This window comes from Protomyctophum bolini, assembly GCF_963924005.1.
Source record: "Protomyctophum bolini genome assembly, chromosome: 1".
NCBI classification, from domain to species: domain Eukaryota; kingdom Metazoa; phylum Chordata; class Actinopteri; order Myctophiformes; family Myctophidae; genus Protomyctophum; species Protomyctophum bolini.
Genome location: NC_137862.1, coordinates 7,567,630 through 7,591,758, shown reverse-complemented (window position 1 = coordinate 7,591,758; position 24,129 = coordinate 7,567,630). Strand labels below are relative to the sequence as shown.

Genomic DNA, 24,129 nt, shown 5'->3' with positions numbered 1-24,129 from the left:
CAAACCTTCCAGGAAGAGGCTGTAGTTTCCAATAGCTTGGAATCCCTACTGATGATGTCATTGGTAGTCAGTTTCATGAACTGTCCACAGCCCACCTCTGAGATGCAGAGCATATATATTGAAATTCACTTGGGTGAAGTCAAGTGCTCCTTTAATATTTTTCAACGCTCCTTTTCAGCCTGCCAAACTTCAATGGGTTGTTAAAGTGATGTTGCATAAGACATTTGTTCACTATTGTTTTAATGTTAACTATTAGGCTACTGCAGAAGGCTCTGGGCTACTGCACAACAAGATACAAATATGCAGGTGATTCATAATAGTGGAGTAGCTATTTAGAAACATACGTTTACGTTTTCAGTTTGTATGTGGAGAGAGCCAATACAATGTGTATTACCCAGTCAACAGGGCATCCATCCATGGATCAGTGCTGTGCCCTGTTGGCCAGGTGTAGCTAATCAGTGCTGATTACACCTCAATAAATGGCTGCGCCCAGGGCACCCCTCTGTGGATTCGTCAATTTACTCTATAGACAGCCTACCTCCAAAGACCATAAATTATATATAAAGTTCTGTGGGCTGCTTGTATGATTCTTTGGTGATATTCTGGACCCATAAAGTGTAGCCTATAGCGTCGAGGTTTAGCCTATAATAGTAGCCTACATAACCTTCTGTATTATCCACCCCTGTCTCTTCAAGCCGAGCACACCTCCCTTTCCCCGGCCGTGCCACTTTCCACCGCGAATTTCGGAATAAACACACAGTGCGCTGTCTGAGGGAGAGGATTACACGCCTAACAAGTGTGTTTAGTCTAAAGAGCCACGCCAGGTAGGAAGAAGCTCTGATTTCTCTCTCCTTTTGTTTTAAATTTGAGTTTAGTCCATTTTATGCATGTGGGGTAGATTTTTAGATAATAACTCAAGGAATTGTGTGCTCTTGTTTTTTTTCTTCTCCAAAATGGTCATTCAAGCGCAGGCTATAGATCAGAAGTGAGCAACGTTGTGACGGGTGATTCATAAAAATGTTTTATTTCCACGCGATGGTTCATTTTGAGACAAATTTCGTCCTGGACGAAATGTATTAAATTCGTAGCAAAACCTTAGTCTCTGACTTTTTAAATGTGATTCTCTCCGACTAGCCTATAGAAATAACAACCAGACGTACGTGTTGCTTTGTTTATAGCAGAAGTTTTGCCTACTAGTATTTGGTAGTGATTGTGCCACATAATATACTTGTGCTACACTCATTAGCATATTTAAAAAACGATTTAAATCAGTTAAGTCTAAGTATAGGAATATAGGATACACGTGCCGAGAGCAAGAGTCACTATGAAAGGCGCTGTCCATGGTTCTGAAAGCGCGGTGAAGGTAGTGCCTGCTGTCGCCCTATATCAATACGGGCTGTGCCTCAACCTCAACCCAATCGACTATTAGCCTAAATCTTGTACAATACTGTCCTACAAGTAATAAAGGCTACGGGGGGAGATTAGCCGATTATGGGTTTAAAAGTGTTTCAACTGGTCAGCCAAATTAGTTATCGGCAAATAACATTACACTAATTGTAAATTTGTTCTTGAGGTAATTGTTTAACACCCCAAAAACAAAGGCTATGACCGGATGATCGGAAAAAACGTAGTTTACTATACTTCGGCTTTGTAGGGCAGAATAGCTGTTTTCAGCACCATAAGGTCCTGCATGCTACAGAAACACCTTGTTGAATTAAATGTGTTTAATTCATAATTCCATTATTCACAACCACTATAAATGGGAAATTGGTTGTTGAGTTAGACAAAATGTCTATAGATAACTTTGAGAATAGCAAGGAAATGGCTTGGAGCTAATCCTCTGTTTTATAATGCAATCTTGGGTCATCATGGGTGGGGTGGCCAACCGCATCTTTGGACTGGACAGCATGTAAGGGTGGCCACAAAAAATCTGACTAACATTAAACATATTTTTTTAAATTATCTTTCCAGTGGTCTAATCAGGTGTCAACTTACAACCACACCATCTTTCCTGTCCTGTCAGTCATCTTTACCAAGATGAGATGCTTATCTTCTCAAAGGGAGAGCTTTGACAGGCAGTGATAACTGTGTGGGTTTGTTCCCATATATACTCTCATTTCTGTGACATCTGGAAAGATCCAATCTACAGTGAGAGGGGCTTACTTGACTCCTCCGACACATTGCCCATCCCTGTGAGTCATCAAACTGCATCGCCTCTTATCCGTTATCTGGTTGGTTGGCAGCTCCTGTTTCTCCTGAGCTAGAATGAATGACATCCAGGAGGCCACCTCCCCAGCGTCCGGCCTCGCCGGGCCCGCTACCTGCGTCTCCAAAGTGGAACTGCGTGTCTCTTGCAAAGCCCTCCTGGACCGAGAAACATTGAACAAGTCAGACCCGTGTGTCATCCTCATGGTGCAGACCCAAGGACAGTGGACAGAGGTAAGCCTCCTCTTCATTTAGGTCATTCAGTCAGTCCACTGCTGGACCTTTTGGGTCTCAATATCTGTGTAAGCCACATTAATGCAGTGTGACAAAGCAGTCAGTCAAAGATCAATATTGGAGTAAACTGACTTCACACTATTGAGTGAGTGAGTGCATGAGTGAGTGTTATTGAGTGATGAAAGTGGTGAATTGATCATTTAACAAAGTCAGTCCATTGTTCAAAACTGTAAGCTCTGTGTGTATAGGCTTTATCTTATGTCTTACTATGACCAGCACGTTCGACTTTGATCAATATCATTAGGGCGTCAGTGTAGTAGTAGAAATTGTGACTCAATCATAAAAACAATGCATCTAACAAGTACGTGCCTTTATCCCAATTTAACATGTGTTACATTGATTAAACCATTCGGAACACACTTTCAAACACCGATGACGGAGTTAACCGTGCAAGGCATTAACCTCCTCTTCGGGGAGCAGTTGGTGTCTTGCTCAAGGACACTTCGACATGCAGCCATGGGTTCCTAGCCGGCCACCAGTGGCGTGCACAGACATTTAGAGGGGCAGGAGGTGCTCAAGTGAAAAAAGGGCACCTTGTGCAGCGCGTGGAACCAGCTGGTTGCCTTAACCCATTTTGGGGCGGGAACCCATTTTGGTGTTAGCATTATGGTATGCTTTAGCTATTGAAAAATAGCAGATCTACAAGCTCATAGCGCGCCACCGAGTGGCGCGCTATGAGCTTATAGGTCTGCTATTTTTTTTTAATCGAAGAACCACTAGACATAGAAACATAGCTTTAGATTGTGGGGGCCTAAATAATATAGAAGAACCGTTTTTATCAAGAATTGATCAATTTCACCATGGTCCACACACTACAAAAAAAAAAGAAAAGAGAACTTTCTTTTCTTTTTCTTTTTTTTTTAAGAGCAAATTGCCAAAAAGGTAGGTGGTGCCAGTGTCTATCTGTGCACGCCACTGCCGGCCGCTCTACTCCTGAAATACAGTAACTACACTGAATTGTCACACAACCAGACATAAAAAGCACAGTGGGAGGGACACGCCTATCTCCATTTTCTGACGTCAAGGCTGCATGAATCACGTTGGAGCTGAAAACTGACAAACGTTTTATATGGAAAGGCTCATGTTTATAGTAGTGTGTGCACTGGCAGCGATGTTGGCAATGTAGTTATTATGCATGATGATAAATCCAGTTTTTGCTATGCAGTGTTTCTTATTTGAGACTGAGAGGAGTAGATTGCTTTCTCATATACACAGTAAAGTCCTCAGTGTTAATGTAACTCTGAGAGTGTACAGTCGGTTCCATTTGTACACTCTCAGAGTGAAATTAATGCTCGGGATTTTACAGTGTATCAGTCCGAGGCTGATCCTGGGCAGTAGTATGCTGTATAGGTCACTTCTATCATTTTTAATTAAGTTAGGTAGGCCAGGGGAAATGAAAAGCACATCTAGCAGAGAGTATGTCAACACATTGGTATGAGAATGTTACATTTTATGGAATTCCTGCTGCAAACAATCAAATCAAGCATATTCTCTTGTCCAAAAACCTTTCAAGAAATTGACAACCTGTGTTCCAATGGAAGTTTTGTTAATACTTTTCATTGGTTAAATATTTATAAAACCCTTAGACTGACTTTACCACTTCAACCTGGTGTCCCTATTTCGGGCATGTCATTATGTGTGACAATTGTCAAAAAACAAATAATCCAAATTTAGAAAACTAAGATCGGTGCCCGGCTGTAGAGCACAGAGTCAGGAACGATGGAAGTTGGAGATCTACACATCTGTGTGTGTCCCTTTTATGCCCATATATGGAGTTCTGTGTCAAGCATGCCCAATTATGGAGTGTTGTGATGTCAGAACAGGCCAACTCCATACTGTATATGGATCCTGGGCACGGGCCCCGTCCAGAGCCTGGTCAGAGGCCTTTTGTGGCGGTTCTTGACAACCGTGTGTCCGACCGACTCGACACCGGGCACTGCCCTCCCTGTGGGTGTGTGGAACACGTGTCAAATTTGATGTCGGTGGGGCGAACGTAGCTCTGTTATCTATCAACTATCAACTATCAACTTCCGCCGCTCGCATGAATGCAGACCAGCCTCTACTCTTTAGTGTAAATAAAAAGAACGTTTTTGCTACTCACCAAAACAAAGGCGGGTTGTGTCAATAGAAAGACTACTTTCCTTAGTGGAAGCACTCTGAGCCCCCCCACCACACGTATAAAATGTACTTTTTGGCCAAAAAGGGATTTTGTTTCCACCGGGAAAAAAAAACATTTTTAGTTACTCCGCTGCGCCCTCTACTGATATTGCCCAGAGAACTGCCTCATAGAGAATATTCTTGCTCTGGTGAAAAAAAAATCCCTTTTTGGCCAAAAAGTACCGTTTATACGTGTGGTGGGGGGGCTCAGAGTGCTTCCACTAAGGAAAGTAGTCTTTCTATTGACACAACCCGCCTTTGTTTTGGTGAGTAGCAAAAACGTTCTTTTTATTTACGCCAAAGACGAGAGGCTGGTCTGATTTCGATTTGAGATTTAAAATTGTAAGTCCCATAGCCTTGTACTGCGCAGGGCAGAATTGTAGAAGCAGTAGAAGGCTATGGATCAGAGCTAGGGCGAACGGTTCTCGAGTTATGTGCCTTACAGCCGTACACACAGAGAGACGTACAGAGTCATGGTGTATTTATAGATAGATAGACTAGACCGGTGCCCGGCTGTAGAGCACCGAGTCGGTAACGATGGAAGTTGGAGATCCAGGACCCACCTGTCTATGCAATACCCGTTATACCCGTGTCAGAGTACCCTTTTATGACTGTGTCCCTTTTATGCCCATATATGGAGATTTCTGTATGTCTCTCTCTGTGTCCCTTTATTCCTATATATGGAGTTCTGTATCAAGCATGCCCAAATGAAGTGTTGTGATGTCAGAACAGGCCAGCTCCATATATGGAGCTTGGGCAGGGGCCCTGTCCAGAGCCCGGGCAGAGGCCTTTTGTGGCAGTTATGGGCACTCTACTCCTTGTGGGGGTGTGGAACGGGTGTGGAACGCGTGTGGAACGAGTGTGGAACGCGTGTGGAACGTGTGTGGAACGCGTGTGGAACGGGTGTGGAACGTGTGTGGAACGAGTGTGGAACGTGTGTGGAATGGGTGTGGAACGTGTGTGGAACGCATGTGGAACGAGTGTGGAACGCGTGTGGAACGTGTGTGGAACGGGTGTGGAACATGTGTGGAACGCGTGTGGAACGAGTGTGGAACGCGTGTGGAACGTGTGTGGAACGCGTGTGGAACGCGTGTGGAACGCGTGTGGAACGCGTGTGGAACTTGAAGTCGGTGGGGCGAACGGATCCCGAGTTACGTGGATTACAACCGTGTGTTCGCCAACCATAATCCGGTCATTTTGGTCTACTGCCTACTGAGAAACGACAAGCCTCCTCATACCCTCACCTAAACATAACCGCAAGAAGCACGCAGCAGTGCGGTTCCAACCTTAACGCATGTTCGCCAACCTTAATCCGGTCGTTTTCCGGGTTTTCGTTTCATCAATGCCAATCGCAGCCAGTAGGCTCCTAGACTACATGCAGTAGGTCGATAAGATCGGCTTGATACTGTAAGTAACCTACTGGGAATTATCGGTTGATACCATTCGAAGCGGGTGGATAGATATAGTAGATCCAAAACGTGTTGTATTGCGATGTGTTGTGAGCTTCTTTCTAAATCAACTATTTTTGCTGCTTGTTTCAGGAAAATATGGCATTAATGCTAGTGATGTTAGCAAACTGGAGAGGCATGGAAAACATTTAGTTGAATGTGCCCCAGTGGTGTTTAGGCTATTTGAATGTGAGACTTTGTCCTGTGTTGTAATATGATGAGAAAATTGACCTGGTCGGAGGGAGGGAGAATCAGAATACATGAGCAGTTGTTTTTCATTAAATATCGTCGTCGTCAGGTTAGTCTCGCGTGGCCAGACTGTTGCCTCCCGCAAATTTCAAATGCTTCCGTCATACAGTCTGTAGCAAAAAGGAAGCTCTGATCATGAGAAACGATCATGTGACGTCTCCTCCCTGCTTCTGTTTCATCTTTACAGTCGCGCAAATGTATCCTTATATAAATCTAAATCATCTAAGCATACTGTATATAGCTTGCTGCTTAGCAGAAATGTAAATTAAAATATAAAATAAAGTCAAGTAAAGATATTTAAAAAAAACAAGATGAACAGACGGCAGCTTCCGTGTTTGGATTTCACGAGTTGTAGTTCCAGACTGTACATACATACTGTACATACAGTAGCATTCGGAGATTGTGGAATAGTTAGTACGCGAGACCACTGTCAGGTGGAACCTTGTATGTCCAAAAATGGAAAAATGAACCTGTGTTTCAATGGATCCAATGTATAGTTATTTTTTCAAATAGACCTGAAACAGCAGATCTACATGCTCGCACCATGTTGTGAGCATATACTGTAGATCTGCTATTTTTGTAGCTTTTGTGTAACACTGTAGTATGACGAAGTGCGATATTCATTTATTATATAAAAAGTTGAAATATGGAGATACAGGGTTTCTCCAAAAGCGACGTTAGAACAGTGTGTTTTATACACTAGTAAATCATACTACTTGAACTACATTAAACTATGTGTTGCCAGTGTGCAACTGTGTGTGTCTTATGGTTCACCAGTAAAACAAACGCACACACGCACACGCACGCAAGCACAAAGCAGACATACAGTACATTATAATAGACATCAGCTCTTCATAGCGGATATTATTTATGGTTATATACTTTACCACCTTGCAGTGCAGCTCATCCTTTGCTATTGGGGTCTTACAGTATGTACAGTACATGTGTGGGTGGGGTTTGGATGCACACTACTATGGAAGCACAGTAAAGACCAATAACCTCACAGTAAGTCCACATCCAAAAGGAGAAATCTAAAAACAACACCACTCCGTATAGGTACAGTATAGGCTACTATCTTCAACTGTTTGTTGTGTTTGAATATTTGCTAATGGAAATGAAAGAATAATTACTGGTCTTGGTTTAGTGTATTTAGTCAAAGATGGATGGATGGATCAATGGATTGATCATGGATTGATAGATCCTTTGATTCCTGTGGGGAAATTCAGGTGTCTTAACACCAAGAGCAGTAAGCATGGAACACGATATACTGTAGGTATACCTCTAAAAGTATAAAATAGATCCGCCTCACAGCAATGATATGCAGTGAATATAATGGGTAAATAATATACAATCTACACTATGCAACTTTCCTCTTCTTCACCCGGATTTAAATTTGGTTTCCTAGCTAATGGAGCCTGCCTGCTTGCTCAGAGGACAGATCCTGGGCCCTATTTTGCTGGTCTTAATTACTGCCAAATCTTATGTCTTCTGGAGGCGGTGTCAGCGCTAGTTCGCTATTTTGAGGGCTGTAAAATACGCATTGCACCGAGAAACAGAATCAGAATATCTTTATTGTCATTGTACAAGACATTGAAATTGATTTGCAATCCAGCTCAGTGCATTTAAAACAAAAGACATAATACTCTATATAAAATACAAACATTTAAGGCATATTGCACAGTAAGTCCTTTTAGTCCGTAGAGTGTCAAGTGTCAGAGTTCAAGTGTCAGTGTTTAGAGCTATGACTGCTCTGGGGTAGAAACTGTTTTTTCAGTCTGTTCGTCCTTGAATTTATAGCGCCTCCCTGAGGGCATGAGTTGCAGCAGGCGATGACCTGGGTGGGATGGGTCCTTGAGGATATACTGTTGGCTCTCCTGCTACAGTGTCTCTTGTAGAGGTCCTCCAGAGATGGAACATGCCATGATCCTCTGGGCAGTGTTTATGACCCCCTGGAGGGACTTTCTTTCTGCCGCCGTGTAGCTGCAAAACCACAGAGAGATGCCGTAGATCAGTACCGACTCGATGGAACAGCGGTAGAAGGACAGGAGCACACTCTCCATTAGGTCCATTTTCATGAGCACTCTGAGAAAGTACAGTCGCTGATGACCTTTTTTCTGGAGCGCAGTGGTGTTAATTTTCCAGGTCATGTTGTCCGAGATGTTCATGCCCAGGAACCTGAAGTCTGAGACCCTTTCCACCTCCTCTCCCTTGATGTGGATAGGCTGAATATTCTTCCTCCTGAAGTCCACTATCAGCTCCTTGGTGTTGAGAATGAGGTTGTTCATCTCACACCATTCTGACAGCACTTATTGCACCTCTTCCCTATACGCAGTCTCATCCCCTTCTGTAATGAGTCCCACCACTGTGGTGTCATCCCCAAACTTGATGTGATGAGGCGGTACACAGTCCTGAATTAGTCATGGTTGTGGTTTGGGCGTTGCAGTAATACAACTGATTACACCATCAGCTGCAGTAGTACAACTGATTACACCATCAGCTGCAGTAGTACAACTGATTACACCATCAGCTGCAGTAGTACAACTGATTACACCATCAGCTGCAGTAATACAACTGATTACACCATCAGCTGCCATTCCCTTTAAGATAACGTGCGCTGTGCGCAACAGGCAGCCAGTGTTATCTTCCCTTAATTCTTCCACCACGGAAAGGTCCGACATTTCTATCTAGAGCTATAATACATGAGCAAATAGATCTGTTTCATGACATACTTCTACAGACAAGACAAGCAGTAAACAAACTTTACGTTTATTTCATACTGTATAGGGTTAATGAAGGAATAAGTCTTTGAAATGCCCCCTAAATTGTAAGTAAAACATGAGTCTTTTAGATCGGCTAGAGTCTAGCCGATCTAAAAGATCTAGATTATCAGAGTGAGTAGGGCTCCTCTGGCTGCCTATATGCATACATTCACTCTGCTTTTCGCCCTATAGTGTTTGATAGAGGGATAATAAAATCATAATTTATACACCATTAGTTTGATAGAAGGATAATAAAATCATAATTTATACACCAAATTAGCATAGACATATATAGAACTTTGAATTATAACTATTAGAATTGGCAGAATAGGGCTTAATTAAACTGCCGGTGTCCTACAACCACTTTTGCACTTCCAGAGACGTCTAAGGGCTGATTCATACTCCTATTTTACCGCTGTTTCGGCGCTGTAGTGCCGAAGAGACGACTTTAGGATGGTACCCGCCCCCCCCCCCCCCCCCCCCCGAACCTCAAATGACGTCACATTGTAGGCACTAAAATAGGAGTATGAATCGGCCCTTAGTGTACATGCTGAGCTGAGTCTTGATAAGTCAAGTCCAGATACCACATTGTGTCACTGCCACTTAAATGTGTGTACTTCCTGTCCTGGTTATCTTAAGCTAGCATGCATGCAGTCATGCACGCACGCACACACACACACACACACACACACACACACACACACACACACACACACACACACACACACACACACACACACACACACACACACACACACACACTTCACCAACAAACAAACACATTTTCTTGGACACAAAATAAGTGGCCCTGATAATGTCAGTCAATCATCTATTGCTTGTTATGCAGTGCCCTTTATTATAGTGAAGTGTGTGTGTGTGTGTGTGTGTGTGTGTGTGTGTGTGTGTGTGTGTCTAGGTGAGGTGAGGTGACTCAATAGAAGAGCAGGTAGATGAAATACAACCACCCCAATTGTTTAAGTTATATTGTATTGACATACTCTACTACCGTACAGATTGGACAAAATTACTTTTATTCATAAAAGGGTTACACAGTGTCGCTTTAACTTGAGTCTTAACTTGTTTATAGTCTTAAGCTAGCATGCACGCACGCACGCACGCACGCACGCACGCACGCACGCACGCACGCACGCACGCACACACACACACACAAACACACACACACACACACACACACACACACACACACACACACACACACACACACACACACCACCAACAAACAAAAACTCATTTTCTTGGACACAAAATAAGTGGCCCTGATAATGTCAGTCAATCATCTATGGCTTGTTATGCAGTGCCATTTATTGTGAAGTGTCAGAGTGTGTGTGTGTGTGTGTGTGTGTGTGTGTGTGTGTGTGTGTGTGTGTGTGTGTGTGTGTTTTTTCTGGGGGGGGCACTGCTGTCAAATCGATCAGAACTGGGAGGCAAAATTGCTTTGCAAGTTGTTTACTGCTGCCAGATAAGCCCACACAATACTGTATAGTGTGTGTCTGCCCCTGCTCTTTTCATAAACTCTGAAGGCCTCAACAATTATTTTTATAGCATTGTATGTTTGGAGTTTTGGACTTCAGTTCAGTTCAGTTCAATTTATTTTCGGAAGGAGGACATACATTCATACATTGCACACAGTTTCCATCATTTTTTCCTTGGTATAATATATATATAATAATTATATAACACACATGCAACATATAATAAAATATATACATAATATGTGGTGTGGTTTACTAATAGTGGTCTGCTAATAATATATGATATGGTTTGACTATACTTGATTTATACTTGATTTATACTTATACTTAATTCTATAAATTACAAAGGAACTTTATACAAGAACCTTCAGAAAAATAGATCAATTGAAGCAGGAGCAATCACGGTGAAAGATGTTCCAAGCGAGGAAGAAGCAGTTGTACTCTCACTCGCGTGACTGAACTTCTCAAGGGAGATGCCTTTCTGCTAACCTGACGCTGCCAGATCCAAGAAGCTTGCTACACAAGTTTGTTTCACAGCTTATTGGGATCTGGGATCTCGGGAGGCAATTCGATGACCGGGCTGTTAATTTTTTTCAAGATACTTGGTTGATGATTGGATGGGACCGTCTGTCTATCACCGTGTGGGCGTGCAAACACAACCAATCATATTGACGTGTCTTTATAGCTTCACATCCGGTTTCGCACATATCCCGCCCTTAGCTCACGCTGATTGGTTCGGTACAGGAGCTATTCGGCGTTAGCTCAACTCCTTGAGAGATCCCAGATGGTTGCGGTGTTGGGGAACATGGTTACCCAATACCGCCCCCAGCTGGCAAAGTCAGGTTACCTTTCTGCCACCTTTCTGAGGAAACTCATTTTTGTCTGCTTGTTTGTCGTCATTGCAAAATTACACAGCAACACTTGGATGCAGCTACAGGTCAATATTCAGTGCAGCAAACTCTCCTCCTCTTGCAGCCTTGCCTGCTCCTCATTGTCTAGCTTGCCATCATCTTTTTCTTCACTTGCAGAGGACAACAATGACTTTTGCTCACTCACAAAATATGCAAAGTAACGTTTTTGATCTGGTACTTCAATGACAGGGAGCTGGATCCAAAACATACTTTCTTGATCAACAATATCATGATTTCTTCATAGTGCTTTAATGCATGATTGACACAAGCATGCTTTTAACAAAAAATAATAATCATAGTAGATTAATGTGTTGTTTGTTTTTATTTATGTATCATTATTATTTGACTAGTCTACAGAATTATAGCAACCATAATGGTGAAATAAGATAATAGATTATAAAATAATGGTAAAATATTATAAAGCAGTCAAAACACCCTTTTTATAATTATATGGAACAATTAAAGACAAGCGTTCACATTCTGACAAGCATTCATGGGACACTGCCACTTAAATGTGTGAAGAAATGTATTTCCTGTTTTGTTCAACACAGCTGCACACTGTTTCGCTTAATGACTATAGAGTTGCTGTGTACCGATTTGGAGTAGGCTACTGTTAAAAAAATTGGCCTCCTTGTGGGGCTATAACGTGTGTGTGTGTGTGTGTGTGTGTGTGTGTGTGTGTGTGTGTGTGTGTGTGTGTGTGTGTGTGTGTGAGAGAGTGGGAGATGCGGAAATCTTGTATATCTGAGCATGGCTGAGCATGAGTCAGGACTTTCAACTGAGTAGTGTTTCTTTGTTTGGCAGTCTCTGACAAACACGTTGGCCAAGTTTTCAATAACAATGAACTCAAAGTCTTAAGTTTGGAAAATCTGACAGATCTAGGTTGCCCATGAATGAGTGCATTTCTGACTGCTACTACAGAGCCCTTCAAAACAAAACTAAGAAAGGTGCTCTCAGTACTACTGTATATTTGTTGAGTTTCTTTGTATATACCTTTAACACTTACAAGCCTCAAAATGTCCACCACAATTGCCAAATGCTTTGTGTAGTTGGTGTTGGTGAGGGACTACCTTTGCTCCATGCAGCCTACTTGAATCTGGGCATATAGTTGCATATAGCTACTTAAAACGTATCCACCGACCCTTTCAGTCAGACGGCCTACAGTAGGGTGACCAGATCCAAACTGTTCATTTGAGGGACAGAAGTAGGCTATCACTTGTGTGGGACAGGGTTACCGATTTATTACTTAATACCTTGATGTCATATTCCACCACATTTTGTTATTAAACCCCTCTGGTGTCTCACATTAAAATGCTAATTTTGGTCGTCATGGGTGGTATGGTCGACTTGGTATTGGTTTGTAGCCTAGGCCAGGGGATATTTCTCATGTTATTTTCACAGGCTTAAAAACACATCTTGCAGGAAGAGAGATGACAGAAAAACAGTCATTGAGTGAGGGTAGTGTGTGCACAAAAGGCACGTGACACAGTTCTCAAACCTCAAAAAGTGTTCAAATGAGCAGGATACTCAAAATAGGAAGCCAGAGTTTTCTTAAGCAAAAACAAACTATTTTATGCATTCACCTTTCAAGTGTCAAAAACGGTGTCCCTAAAACAGTACAACCTACTGTACAATGGCCAAATAGGTTGGCCCTCCTGGTCTACAGCCCTACATCGACTGCCAGACAGTGGTAGCCGGTCCCCCTTCTTAAATATAGGCTAGGCCCCTCCCACTGGACCGTACCAACCCTAACAGTTGGTCTGATCCACTGGGATGAACTGAGCATGCTCCCTACAATGGAGTCAGGCACTATAAAAGGCAGCCTCATGCTACAATCGGGTCCTTCCCCACAGGTCAGCACCAGGAAGCACTGTGGTAACACATGTCAAACATTCTCCAAACATGATTCACGACTTAGAGAATAAAGGTGAGACTTTAACCCATTTTTGTGTCCTCATACATACATACATACATACATACTGTAACACCCACTGGTCTTAATGAAAGAAGTTGATTTTTATCCCTTTCTTTTCATTTATCTGTAAAATCAATAAATGGTATCCAGGCCTTGCTGTGAACTTTTACTCTTTTATGGTTTTAGGTTGTTTTATTAATGTCTATTTTTATATCCATTTTACCATTGGGTTTTAGAGGACAGTTTCAGACCATGGTTTAGGTTAGCCCCGCAAGCAGAACCCAAATGTAGTAAAGTTTCTGACACTTTGATTACTTATAAAGCGACAATCAAATTTCATAAAAGCTTTATGTAGGGTTCCGAGAGGGGCTAGGTTTAGGTATGCGGTCTAGCCTAACTTGGACTCAGGGGGGTGGACGCCTCTGCCTTGCATAGTCCCCAGTGAATAGGCATTTTGCCCTTCACTGGTAACCCTATTTTGGATTAGTTTTAAATATATGAAGGTATTGTGGGCTGGGCTTTTTACAAAAAAGCCCCCCCTTTTAAATACTACACACATACATACATACCTACCTACATACATACATCTCAGAAGTTTTAGCAGTTTTTAAGGACCCACTTTTAGGCCAGTGCACCAGAGCAAACTCTTGCCTTTTTTTAAACCCTACCCATTTTAACCAAATACATACATATACATACATACAGTCATACAGTCATCAAACATATAATTTAGGGGAGAACACAAGAAAACAGTCTGTCATCTATTAAATGAGTCAGTGGTAGGGTAATCTGCCACAATGGGACTAGGGCATTTCAACACTGATGTCTGCCAGTCACATTGTGGGACAGGGTCTTCATTTGTGGGACGTCTGAAAAGTCTTGGAAATGAGGGACTGTCCCACGCAAAGTAAGGCAATAAGAAACCCTCCTCTCTTAGTGATCAAGCTCTGTTCTGACGTCGCAAACAACCCCTTCTCGTCGGAGATTACAAACAAACGACTTGAATTAATATAGAAGATGTCTCTATTGTCTGTGTATACGGCTATGCCTATTGTCTTGTGAAAACATTATGCAAGCTAGGAGTTATTCACCATCTGAAACAGTCGGAACTCCCACATGACGGGAAACTGGCAGGCATGGCCGTAACAGATGACACAACAGCAGAGAACAAGATCTAGGCAATAGAACAGACGAGAGAGAAAAGGAAAATGTGTGTGCGTGAGTATTTGTGCGTGTGCACGTGTGTGCATGTGTTTCCTGTAAAGCATTTTGACATTGTGGCAGTAAGGTCCTTTGAAATTATAGTGTGTGGCAGGGGTGATATGTGTGATATGCGGAAATATTGTCTGCAAATCTTGTATATCTGAGCATGGCTGAGTCAGGACTTTCGGCTAACGGTTATCGTTTGGACACCCCTAGTGGAGGCTAAAAATATGTTTGAGTTCCTGATGTCAGAGTGCACAAGAAATCTGACACTCATCATTGGTATTAGCCCCTCTCGGAACCCTCCATAAAGCTTTTATGAAATTTGGATGATCGCTTTATGTAGGGTTCCTCGACATTACAACATTTTCTAATGCAATTGTTGGAACGCGGATATAAACAAACTCCTCGTTTAGTCCGTCTGCGCGGTATTACTACATTTTTTCCTGTTATGGTTTCCGAATGTGCGAACTATAAGTACCTATACATACCTCTGAGAATATCTCCTGTGTCGCGGAAGCCGTTAAGTATTTTTAATCCATGTTTGATTTAAAATGTCGCTTTGATTTCCTCTTGTTTATTTACCGTTTATTGTACCGCCTCCCGATGTGCGGTTGGCTTTGCCGGCTAACGTCATAGCTATAGCACCACTAGCTAGCCAGATAGGCGGTACAATGAGGTGTCAATAAACAAGGTAGGAAGAAGCGACATTTTTAATCAAACATAGATTAAAAATACTTAACGGCTTCCGCGGCACAGGAGAATTCGCAGCGGTATTTATAGGTACTTATAGTTCACACATTCAGAATAACTCAAACAAACAGAAGCCCTCAAACGGCGCCGCAACGACGTATCCGACGTATTTATGTTTATTTCTGTTCGGTACCAGGTGGCACCCGACCGTGGAATAGGACCCAATGGGGTAAAGTCTACCAAATGCCAGAACTTTAGTACCATTTGGGTTCTGCTTGTGGGGCTACATTGGTATAGTCATTTGCAAGAAATATAATCTCCCTGCCTTCGGCCTCGCAGAGATCAACATGGTTACTGTTTTACAAAGTCATTCATTCTCCATTTTATAGACAATCGAACAATGCTAGATTAGTTTTAGAAACAGATTCTGCTCTTGGCTCTTAGATTTGAGGGTGAACAAAATAATTGATTTTGGTCAAAGACCACATTTCTTTCCTTTTTAAATCAGGTCAAATGTAATATGTAATCATGCATCTCTAAATAATTAGAAGAAGTGATAATGTTTTCAAGAAAACTGTTCAACCTCTACTGTACATGTTCATGAAGCTGTGTGGGAGATACGTCATGGGTGCAGAGAAAGCTCTGCTCACTTATGAGCTAAGATTTTGGAAAGCCCCTTTTGGTCGATCTCCTTTGATTCTCTAGGCAGAGGTTTGATATTTACACTGTATAACAATGCTAGCACAGGCATGCATAAACCATGTCTTATTTGTCTCAGAGTATACACAATCTTTTTTGCTTTCTCATAATAATAGAACTGTGTATAGAGGGTGATGTATGACAACGTTCCGAACACAATCTTTTCCAACAACTTGTGAATATCTTTTGAATTTGAATAACCCAACTCATAATTGTATTTATTTTGTTTTATTTTATTTTATTTTTTGTTATTTATATTGTTTTTGTTATCTGTACCTAAATTATTATTTTTGTATCCTACTGTTTATATCACATGTCTGTATGTATGTTTGTTTTTGTATGTCTGTACTCAATTATTAATATTATGTCTTTATATTGTTTTAATGATGACGATAACTGGGGGGAGGGATGGGGTGAGGGAGAAAAATAAAATAAAAAATGGTATGTTCAAACTGTACTAAATTGTTGATGCCTACTACCAATAAACATATATTTAAAAAAAATAAGAGTATACACAATCTACTTTCTTATTATATTCCATAAATGCAGTTTAGTGTTTAATTATTCACTGTGTTCTCTCTTGTTTCAATTCAGCTGGACAGGACGGAGGTGATAAAGAGCAACCTGCACCCAGTTTTTGCCAAGGTCTTCATGTTGGACTATTACTTTGAAGAGGTTCAAAAGCTGCGGTTTGAGGTCTATGACATCCACGGCGCACATAGCATTGGGACTCGAGAGGACGACTTCCTGGGCGGCGTGGAGTGTACTCTTGGTCAAGTAGGTGTAGTTTTGACTGACCTCATTGGTGGTTTTGAACCCAGTTAGAACACCTATTCGTTGTTATACCTCTCAATCCGGGAACCCCTTTATGTAACATGGCTATGTATCCATCTGTTTCTGCGGGAATGTACTGGGGCTCCTTGTGTGTGGGTACACCCAGACCTACGTGACAAGGGGCGGCAAGATGCCGCCTTAGAGCAGGCGTCTTTTCCGGGTATTTAAACAGCTGGTGGATGGAAATGCTGCTCACGCACGGCTGCAACTTGACGCGTCAGCAAAAAAACGGAAACGCTTTGCCGGCGGTGCAAGTTTCAGCCGTGGACGAACGCCATTTCCATCCACCACTTGTTTAAAAACCCAGAAGAGACGCCTGCTCTAGGCGGCATCGTGCCGCCACTTGTCGCGTATGTCTGGGTACACTGCGAGTGCTTCACTTCCTTCAGCCAGTGTTGCCATGTCTGCTTATTATTAGCAACCGTTGGCTTGTTTTTCTGTAAAGTCGCTTGAAAATAATGGTAGTTGCTGGTTGTGTGTTTTTTTGGGCTTGTTTCCTAATGTTATTTAGACCAGTGGTTCCCACATTTCTAAACCATTTTGTCCACGGACATCCATCTGAAAATATTTTGTGCCACGGACCCCGTAAGAAATATTTCAATTATTCTCAATATGTTTGAAAATAACAGATGTACAACCTTAAAACGTGTTGCTGTGAGCTTGTAGATCTGCTATTCTCATTTGAGCTTGTTTTCATAGACCATGGCCACTTTGTTTCTCTTGCTAAAGCTGGCAATACTGCACACACAAAACGCAAAGGCTTCTGGGACACTGGAAACGGGTCAGGATTTAGAAGGCCTCAGGTCTAAATGGCCTCAGGTCTCAATGGGTTAATATCTGTTAGTTCTGTTACTTTGTACTAGTTGTCTCAAGTATTGATCAAATAGAAACAAACCGAGCACAACTCAGTTTATTCAAACAGCAGTTTACAGTTGCACGACTCCACAAAACTCAATGTATAAAAGAAATAATAGGCAGCACAATTAAAATGAAGGCATGCGGTCATACACAGACGTGTTTCAGAGTACTGACTCACATCCATCTGTACTGGTCAAGCTGGGCTCAAGGACAATCACGTGTTTATTCTGTTCGTTGCAGATTGTGGCCCAGAAGAAGATGGTCAAGCCTTTGCTGTTAAAGTATGGGAAATACGCAGGGAAATCCACCATCACGGTATGTAATGTCCCATATACATCACGGTAGTGACCTTACTGCTCTGTGGAAGTAGAAGCAGAAGGCTGAGTCAAGTGCAGTTAATGTAATTGTTTCATCCAAGTAAATTAGCGTAGGTTCCCGTCAGAATGCATTGCTGCTTGACGCATACTGGCCATGTGGCATTCTAGGAGTGAACATAAGTTGTGAGTGCAGTCGTTGTAATTCCAATTTCCATGGCATATAGGTTTCAAATTGGTCGCATTTGTGGTGCCATCTGTGGCCAGAAGTGAAAGCTTGTTTTGGCGGTGTGTTCTTTTTGATTCATTTGATGTTCATGATGATTTTCTTTGTAAAATAGGCCCCTCTCACAACATTTGGAAGCCAATACAAATCTGTATCATCTGAAATGGGTGAATGATAATGAACTTTATTTATATAGCACCTTTCAGAACACGGTTCCAAAGTGCTGTACAGTAGTACAAGGTTAAAAAACACAAACGACATATAATACTGTAGCAAATCACAATCAAGGGCAGTTTAAAAACGAGAAACACAAAAAGAAAAGAAGACAAAATAGCAGCAGTTAAAAATGAAGCATACATATATGGGAGTGGTGAATCAAACTTGTGGATACCGGTATAAGAAGATGTGCAAACACTATGCTGTCTATACTGCCATTCAGACAACGACAGTAATATCACAATAACACAGACGTTGTTTTTTTCCTTCCCCACAGTAATCTTGTTAACTGAGTCATAGCATTGCAGGCATTACTTTCTTCGTTATACTGAAAAAAAAGCAGAGAGGTAGAAGAAGGGTTTTTAAATCGTTGGGGGTGATTTCCCTTTGGCCATGGTGATACGTATCTGTATTGATTTTACTCTAATTCAGTGTACACTGACTGTACTGCTAAAGTGCAGTTTCTGCCTTGTGCAGGACAGTAACTGTTGAATAGAAAATGACTTGTAATGATTGAGGATCAAGTGATAGAAAGGGTTTATTCCACAGGGCTTGTTTGTTTACCAATTAAACTCCTTGTACATCAAATAGCAAAAATTGCAGATCTACAAACTCATAACACGTCTCTTGTGAGCTTGTAGAGTGAATTTGCAGAGTGAATATTCAACTATTTATTACCAAATGTTTTCCTCCATCATGACGTGCCCAGATTAGGGACGGTAGGGTTAATGTATACAACATGTCTTCATGTAGAGTAGTGTTGGTTGCATATTATTGTAAGCATCTTTGAAACTCCATCTGCTACACTTATGGTTGATTACATTTTAAATGTAAAGAGAGGGGGGGAAATGATGGTGGAACCACTGTGATGTTACTGTCAGCTCATCTCTCTCGTTGCTTCAGTGCAGTGGAGCAGTGAAAACTGATCTTCTGAAAGAGTAACACTGTTCTTTTCTTTTTGAGTGGTGCAAGCACTCCAATAGACAGCTATGTGTGTGGCTGTGTCCCTGGGTCTGTCTGTCCCATGTGTCCCTGGCTGTGTCCGATCACGAAAATAGTGTTATAGCGTTTGTTCACCACCAAGTGTCACTGTTGCACAGCCTAACACACAGACATAGACACACACAGGCCAGGGAGGAGGGCTTGTACAGTACAGTACAGTACAGTACAGTACAGTACAGTACAGTACAGTACAGTACAGTACAGTACAGTACAGTACAGTAGGTTGACTCATGCATGTGCTACTGTACATATAGGCTATATCTTAAAATGCTAATTTCACGGCTTATACATGAACTTGTTTTTTTTTAATATTTCATACATGAACATCACTGGAGTTCCGTCTGCTGTAGCCAGTTTCACATGATCCATAATTATGTTCTGCAGGCTGTGAACCATGAGTGGAGATCAGCAGAGGGTGCTGTGTGGGTCTTTTTTATTATTTTTAAAGACAATCCTGACTCAAATGGCTTAACCCATTTTGGGGTGGGAACCCCTTTTGGTGTTTTAAACATTATGTTATAACTTAGCTATTGAAAAATAGCAGACCTACAAGCTCGTAGTGTGCCACAGAGTGGCAAATACGAGCTTGTAGGTCTGCTATTTTTAAAGAAATCGTGAAAATATTTATTTCAGAAAACTGGAGGATTTAGAAGATTTTCTTTTTTTAATTTTGAGGTCAGGCCTAAAGCCTATACACACAAAACAAACAAGTAAACAGTGAAAACAAACAGCAGACATAGTTGCAAATTCACCAACCTTGCATACAGGCTCTTATCATGATGGTTTTGTAGGTTATGCAGCAAAACATTTACTGTACAACACCAGCATTTTAATTTGTGTTTCCAGATAACCACACCATCAAAGTTAAAGCCTGGCCCGAACGGTCTGTCCGTCCCCTGAGCATCTATTTCTGTCTTAATGTAAATTACTACTGTAATAAATGACTCTGTGTGAAAGCTTCTGGCCACACAACGTTCCTAAAGCTTCTGTCATGGGGTTGAATTTTCTATTTCAAGTTCAAAACGGGGACATGTGTATAAATTGCTCTTTCGGTGAAGAGCTGAAATGCTGTATGAATCCTGACAATGGGGTATTAAAAACGTCTCACTGTGACATGCCCTGCCGTTGCAAATTAAAGTCTCCAAACGTCTCCGAGCTTCACTATAATCACATGGTGTGATGGCAAACTAATCTGGCCTTGTTTGTTTGGGGGGGGGGGGGGACCTTCTCTTCATTTTAAACTGTTTGTTATGCCATCATGTAGAGAGTAGTGTGTAGATGTATGGACTCTACTCCCACTAACAACATGTTAACAACAGCAACAGGATTATAGCTACATTAGGATGAACAGAATTATAGTTTCATGTTCAATCGCATGAAGAAATGACATTGTGTCAAAAGGAGATGATGTATAGAATCGGCTCTGAATTACAGTAACATCATCCGTCCGAGCGTCATGTTTTTTTTACCCAATCCTGTGTTAGTAAGATTGTTGTCGGTATAGATATTGAAATCTTTTAAATCCTCTGGGTTGACTTGACTCCAACTCTATGTGTCACAATAGAGATTCATTAACACTGAGCATAAACAAACCAGGCAGAGGATGAAATGTCACTGATAAATGTAATTTATTTCTCAGGTGCACGCAGAGGAGATTTCTGGCAACAATGGATATGTGGAGCTCTCCTTCTGTGCCAAGAAGCTGGATGATAAGGTACAAATTGTAGATTTAACATGATAGAAATACCAACATGGTTACATCCTCGGATGCCTTTTATTAACCCATTTTCTGCGGGAACCCCTTTTGGTGTTTTAAACATGATGTTATAATTTAGCTGTTGAAAAATAGCAGATCTACAAGCTCATAGCGCGCTACGAGCTTGTATAGGTCTGCTATTTGAGCTTGTATAGGTCTGCTATTTCTGAAAAATGGTGACAATATTTATTTCAGAAAACTGGAGGGTTTTGAATTTATTTTTTTAACTTTTTGAGGTCAGGCCTAATGGGTTAAATATGGTATTGCATTCACACTGCTACATAGATAACATATCAGGCTGTGACAGGCTATATAGGCTTTGCATGCATAAATGTCTGCATGGATGTGTACAGTACTGTACATGTGGGATGTGTGGGTACGCAGCTACTGTACCATTCATGGAGATTTATGTAATGGACTCATGTTTTGTGAAGGTTGAGAGGGAGATATTATGTGATACTCTATACCGTGACCAAGTATACTCAGTAATGCATCACTTGCCCTGGAGCCCAGCAGGTATCACCATGTGTCTACAGCAGTAGCATGTCTGCACAGCCCTCTCTCTCTCTCTCTGCTTTTGAGCGTTGGAATGGACCATATTGATCTTTATATGCATTATATCCACATGTGTAATCAATCCTTAACATGTTCTATAATCGCCGTACAAATGGAAGAAATCAATATGGAGTCCTCCAGGCACAGCTCCACAAGGTTGTATTTGGTAAAAGATTCTGAAAATAACTATATTTTCACTGAGATACAAGTGTTATAGAAATTATTGATCACAGTATGAAACACCTTCTTTGAAGTAGTACGCTAGAGAGAGAGAGAGAGAGAGAGAGAGAGAGAGAGAGAGAGAGAGAGAGAGAGAGAGAGAGAGAGAGAGAGAGAGAGAGAGAGAGAGAGAGAGAGAGAGAGAGAGAGAGAGATCCCTAATTTGAATCCACCATTAATAACTCCTCACTCCAATATGTTCTGGGGTTAACAGTCCAAATGCGGAGTTGTGGAACATATTTATCATGCCAATAATGCAGAGAGAGAGGGGGAGGTCTGGTGATGTCTATTATTATTATTCATATCAGTAGTCATCTCTCACTGGTTATAATTGTTCACAAATCTATTATTTACATTCCGATGGCTCCGATTCCCTAAATCATAATTGATTTGTGAATTTCCGAGGCTATTGTTTGGTTAAAACAGCATTAGACCATCAGGCCATTTTAGTTAGCGAAATGGCATTCAGCCCTGAATATTCCCATTTCATTGTATGGCCATGACACAAACACATGGAAAAGGTAAGGGAATTGTTCAATATACACCACCATATTTCCAGACACAGGATTACAAAAAAGAAGAAATGGGCAGAAATGGGACAAAATGAGCAGGACGATAACCTACTGTTTTACGACATAGAAACATTTGCTTCATCACCATTTTAAAATTCCACTTCAGTCGCTTCATCCTGACTCCGGGCCTGATAGCGTCGACTGCAAGGGGGACATTCTTTATTATTTATTTTCACCTTTAACTCGCTTCATTGGCTTTTTATAGTTTTAGATAGAAGCAAGGGGGGGGGGGGGGGGGGATTCTATAAGGCAAAGATCAGAAAGGCAATTCAATAAAGCAGAACATGTTTATTGTAAAGCAATAACAGAGCGTGCCAGCGTGATGCTGACCCCGGACCGGCGGACCGCACTGACCTTTTCCTGTGTGCATTTTCACACGTGGCTTTTGATCGAGGCCAACACTTGACATTTCAGCCGACATTGTAAAAAATATCTCTCTAAGAGCTGTGAACTGTGAAGTGTGAACACAGACACGACTTTAGGCTTTACTGTATTTGCCCAAGCTGTGTCAGTAAGATTGTTGACAGTAGTACTGTATAGATTGAATGTTTTGCTGCATATTTGCTTGAGGTTCCTGTCAGTGCCAAGATTCCACAGTAAAATCCTCAGTGTTAATTAAATCAGAGTGTACAAATGTAATCAATTGGTTACCATTTTGGTTACAGTTGTACACTTTCTGAGTTACTAATGGTGAAATTATATAGCCTACTGTAAGTAACAGCTGTGATTTCAGCTGTGACTGCCAATGTCTGTTGCCTCTCCGTGACCAATGCCAAGCTTTGAATTTAACAACGAACAAAACGTAATTATAATATTTGCCACTAAATATTTCCACAAACAGAGAGGGTGTCCTTTATATTTATTTGTTGTTACCTCTGTAAAGCCCCCCCATGTAAAGCGTCTTTGGGTACTCAAAAAAGCGCTATATAAGTTTGAGATATTATTATTATTATATTGGAGTTAATGCTGTTTAAAGTTAAAATGTTAAAAGTTCCTATCGATCGAGTTATCGATCTAACTCCAGATGATGCGGTCGGACGGTGCATTACCCGTTTTAAACTGAAACGGTTAAATAAAATAAATATGTCTCTATATGAATAATAAATATATGCATCTGAAAACATTTGAGGTAGGAAATAATAGGCAATAGTGCAGTAGCATAACGTGCCTCAGTGCTGCCTCTCTCTGGCATGAGAAGTGCGCGACGCAGAAGGCTCAACGGCTTCTGCCAGAAATATGTGCACAAAGCAGCTACATGTGTGAAGCCCATCGATCTCGGTATCGGAGGGGAAGGGACGCTTGATTATGGATCCTGTCGCAAAAGAACACTTCCGCTTAGAGGCAGCCAGGCCCACGGCCGTCTTGAGTTACAGGCTGTCAGGCAGCCAGGCAGGCGGGCGGGCAGCCAGGCAGCCAGGCAGGCAGGCAGGCGGGCAGCCAGGCAGGCAGGCAGGCAGGCAGGCAGGCAGGCTGGCAGCCAGCCAGGCAGGCAGGCAGGCAGGCAGCCAGGCAGTCAGGCGGGCAGCCAGGCAGGCAGGCGGGCAGCCAGGC

The 24,129-nt window shown here is 41.8% G+C and overlaps 1 protein-coding gene across 1 annotated transcript in view; it reads left to right on the top strand.

Moving 5' to 3' along the window:
- Nucleotides 1-2,265: 2,265 nt before the first annotated feature.
- Nucleotides 2,266-24,129, top strand: part of cpne7 (copine VII) — a gene marked incomplete at both ends in the record, with an annotated part of 50,815 nt that continues 28,951 nt past the window's right edge. The window contains 4 exons of the mRNA XM_080765705.1: nt 2,266-2,439; nt 16,621-16,803; nt 17,959-18,033; nt 21,116-21,190. Of these exons, the coding sequence (XP_080621831.1) occupies nt 2,266-2,439; nt 16,621-16,803; nt 17,959-18,033; nt 21,116-21,190 (507 nt within the window). The remainder of the gene's footprint in view (nt 2,440-16,620; nt 16,804-17,958; nt 18,034-21,115; nt 21,191-24,129) is intronic.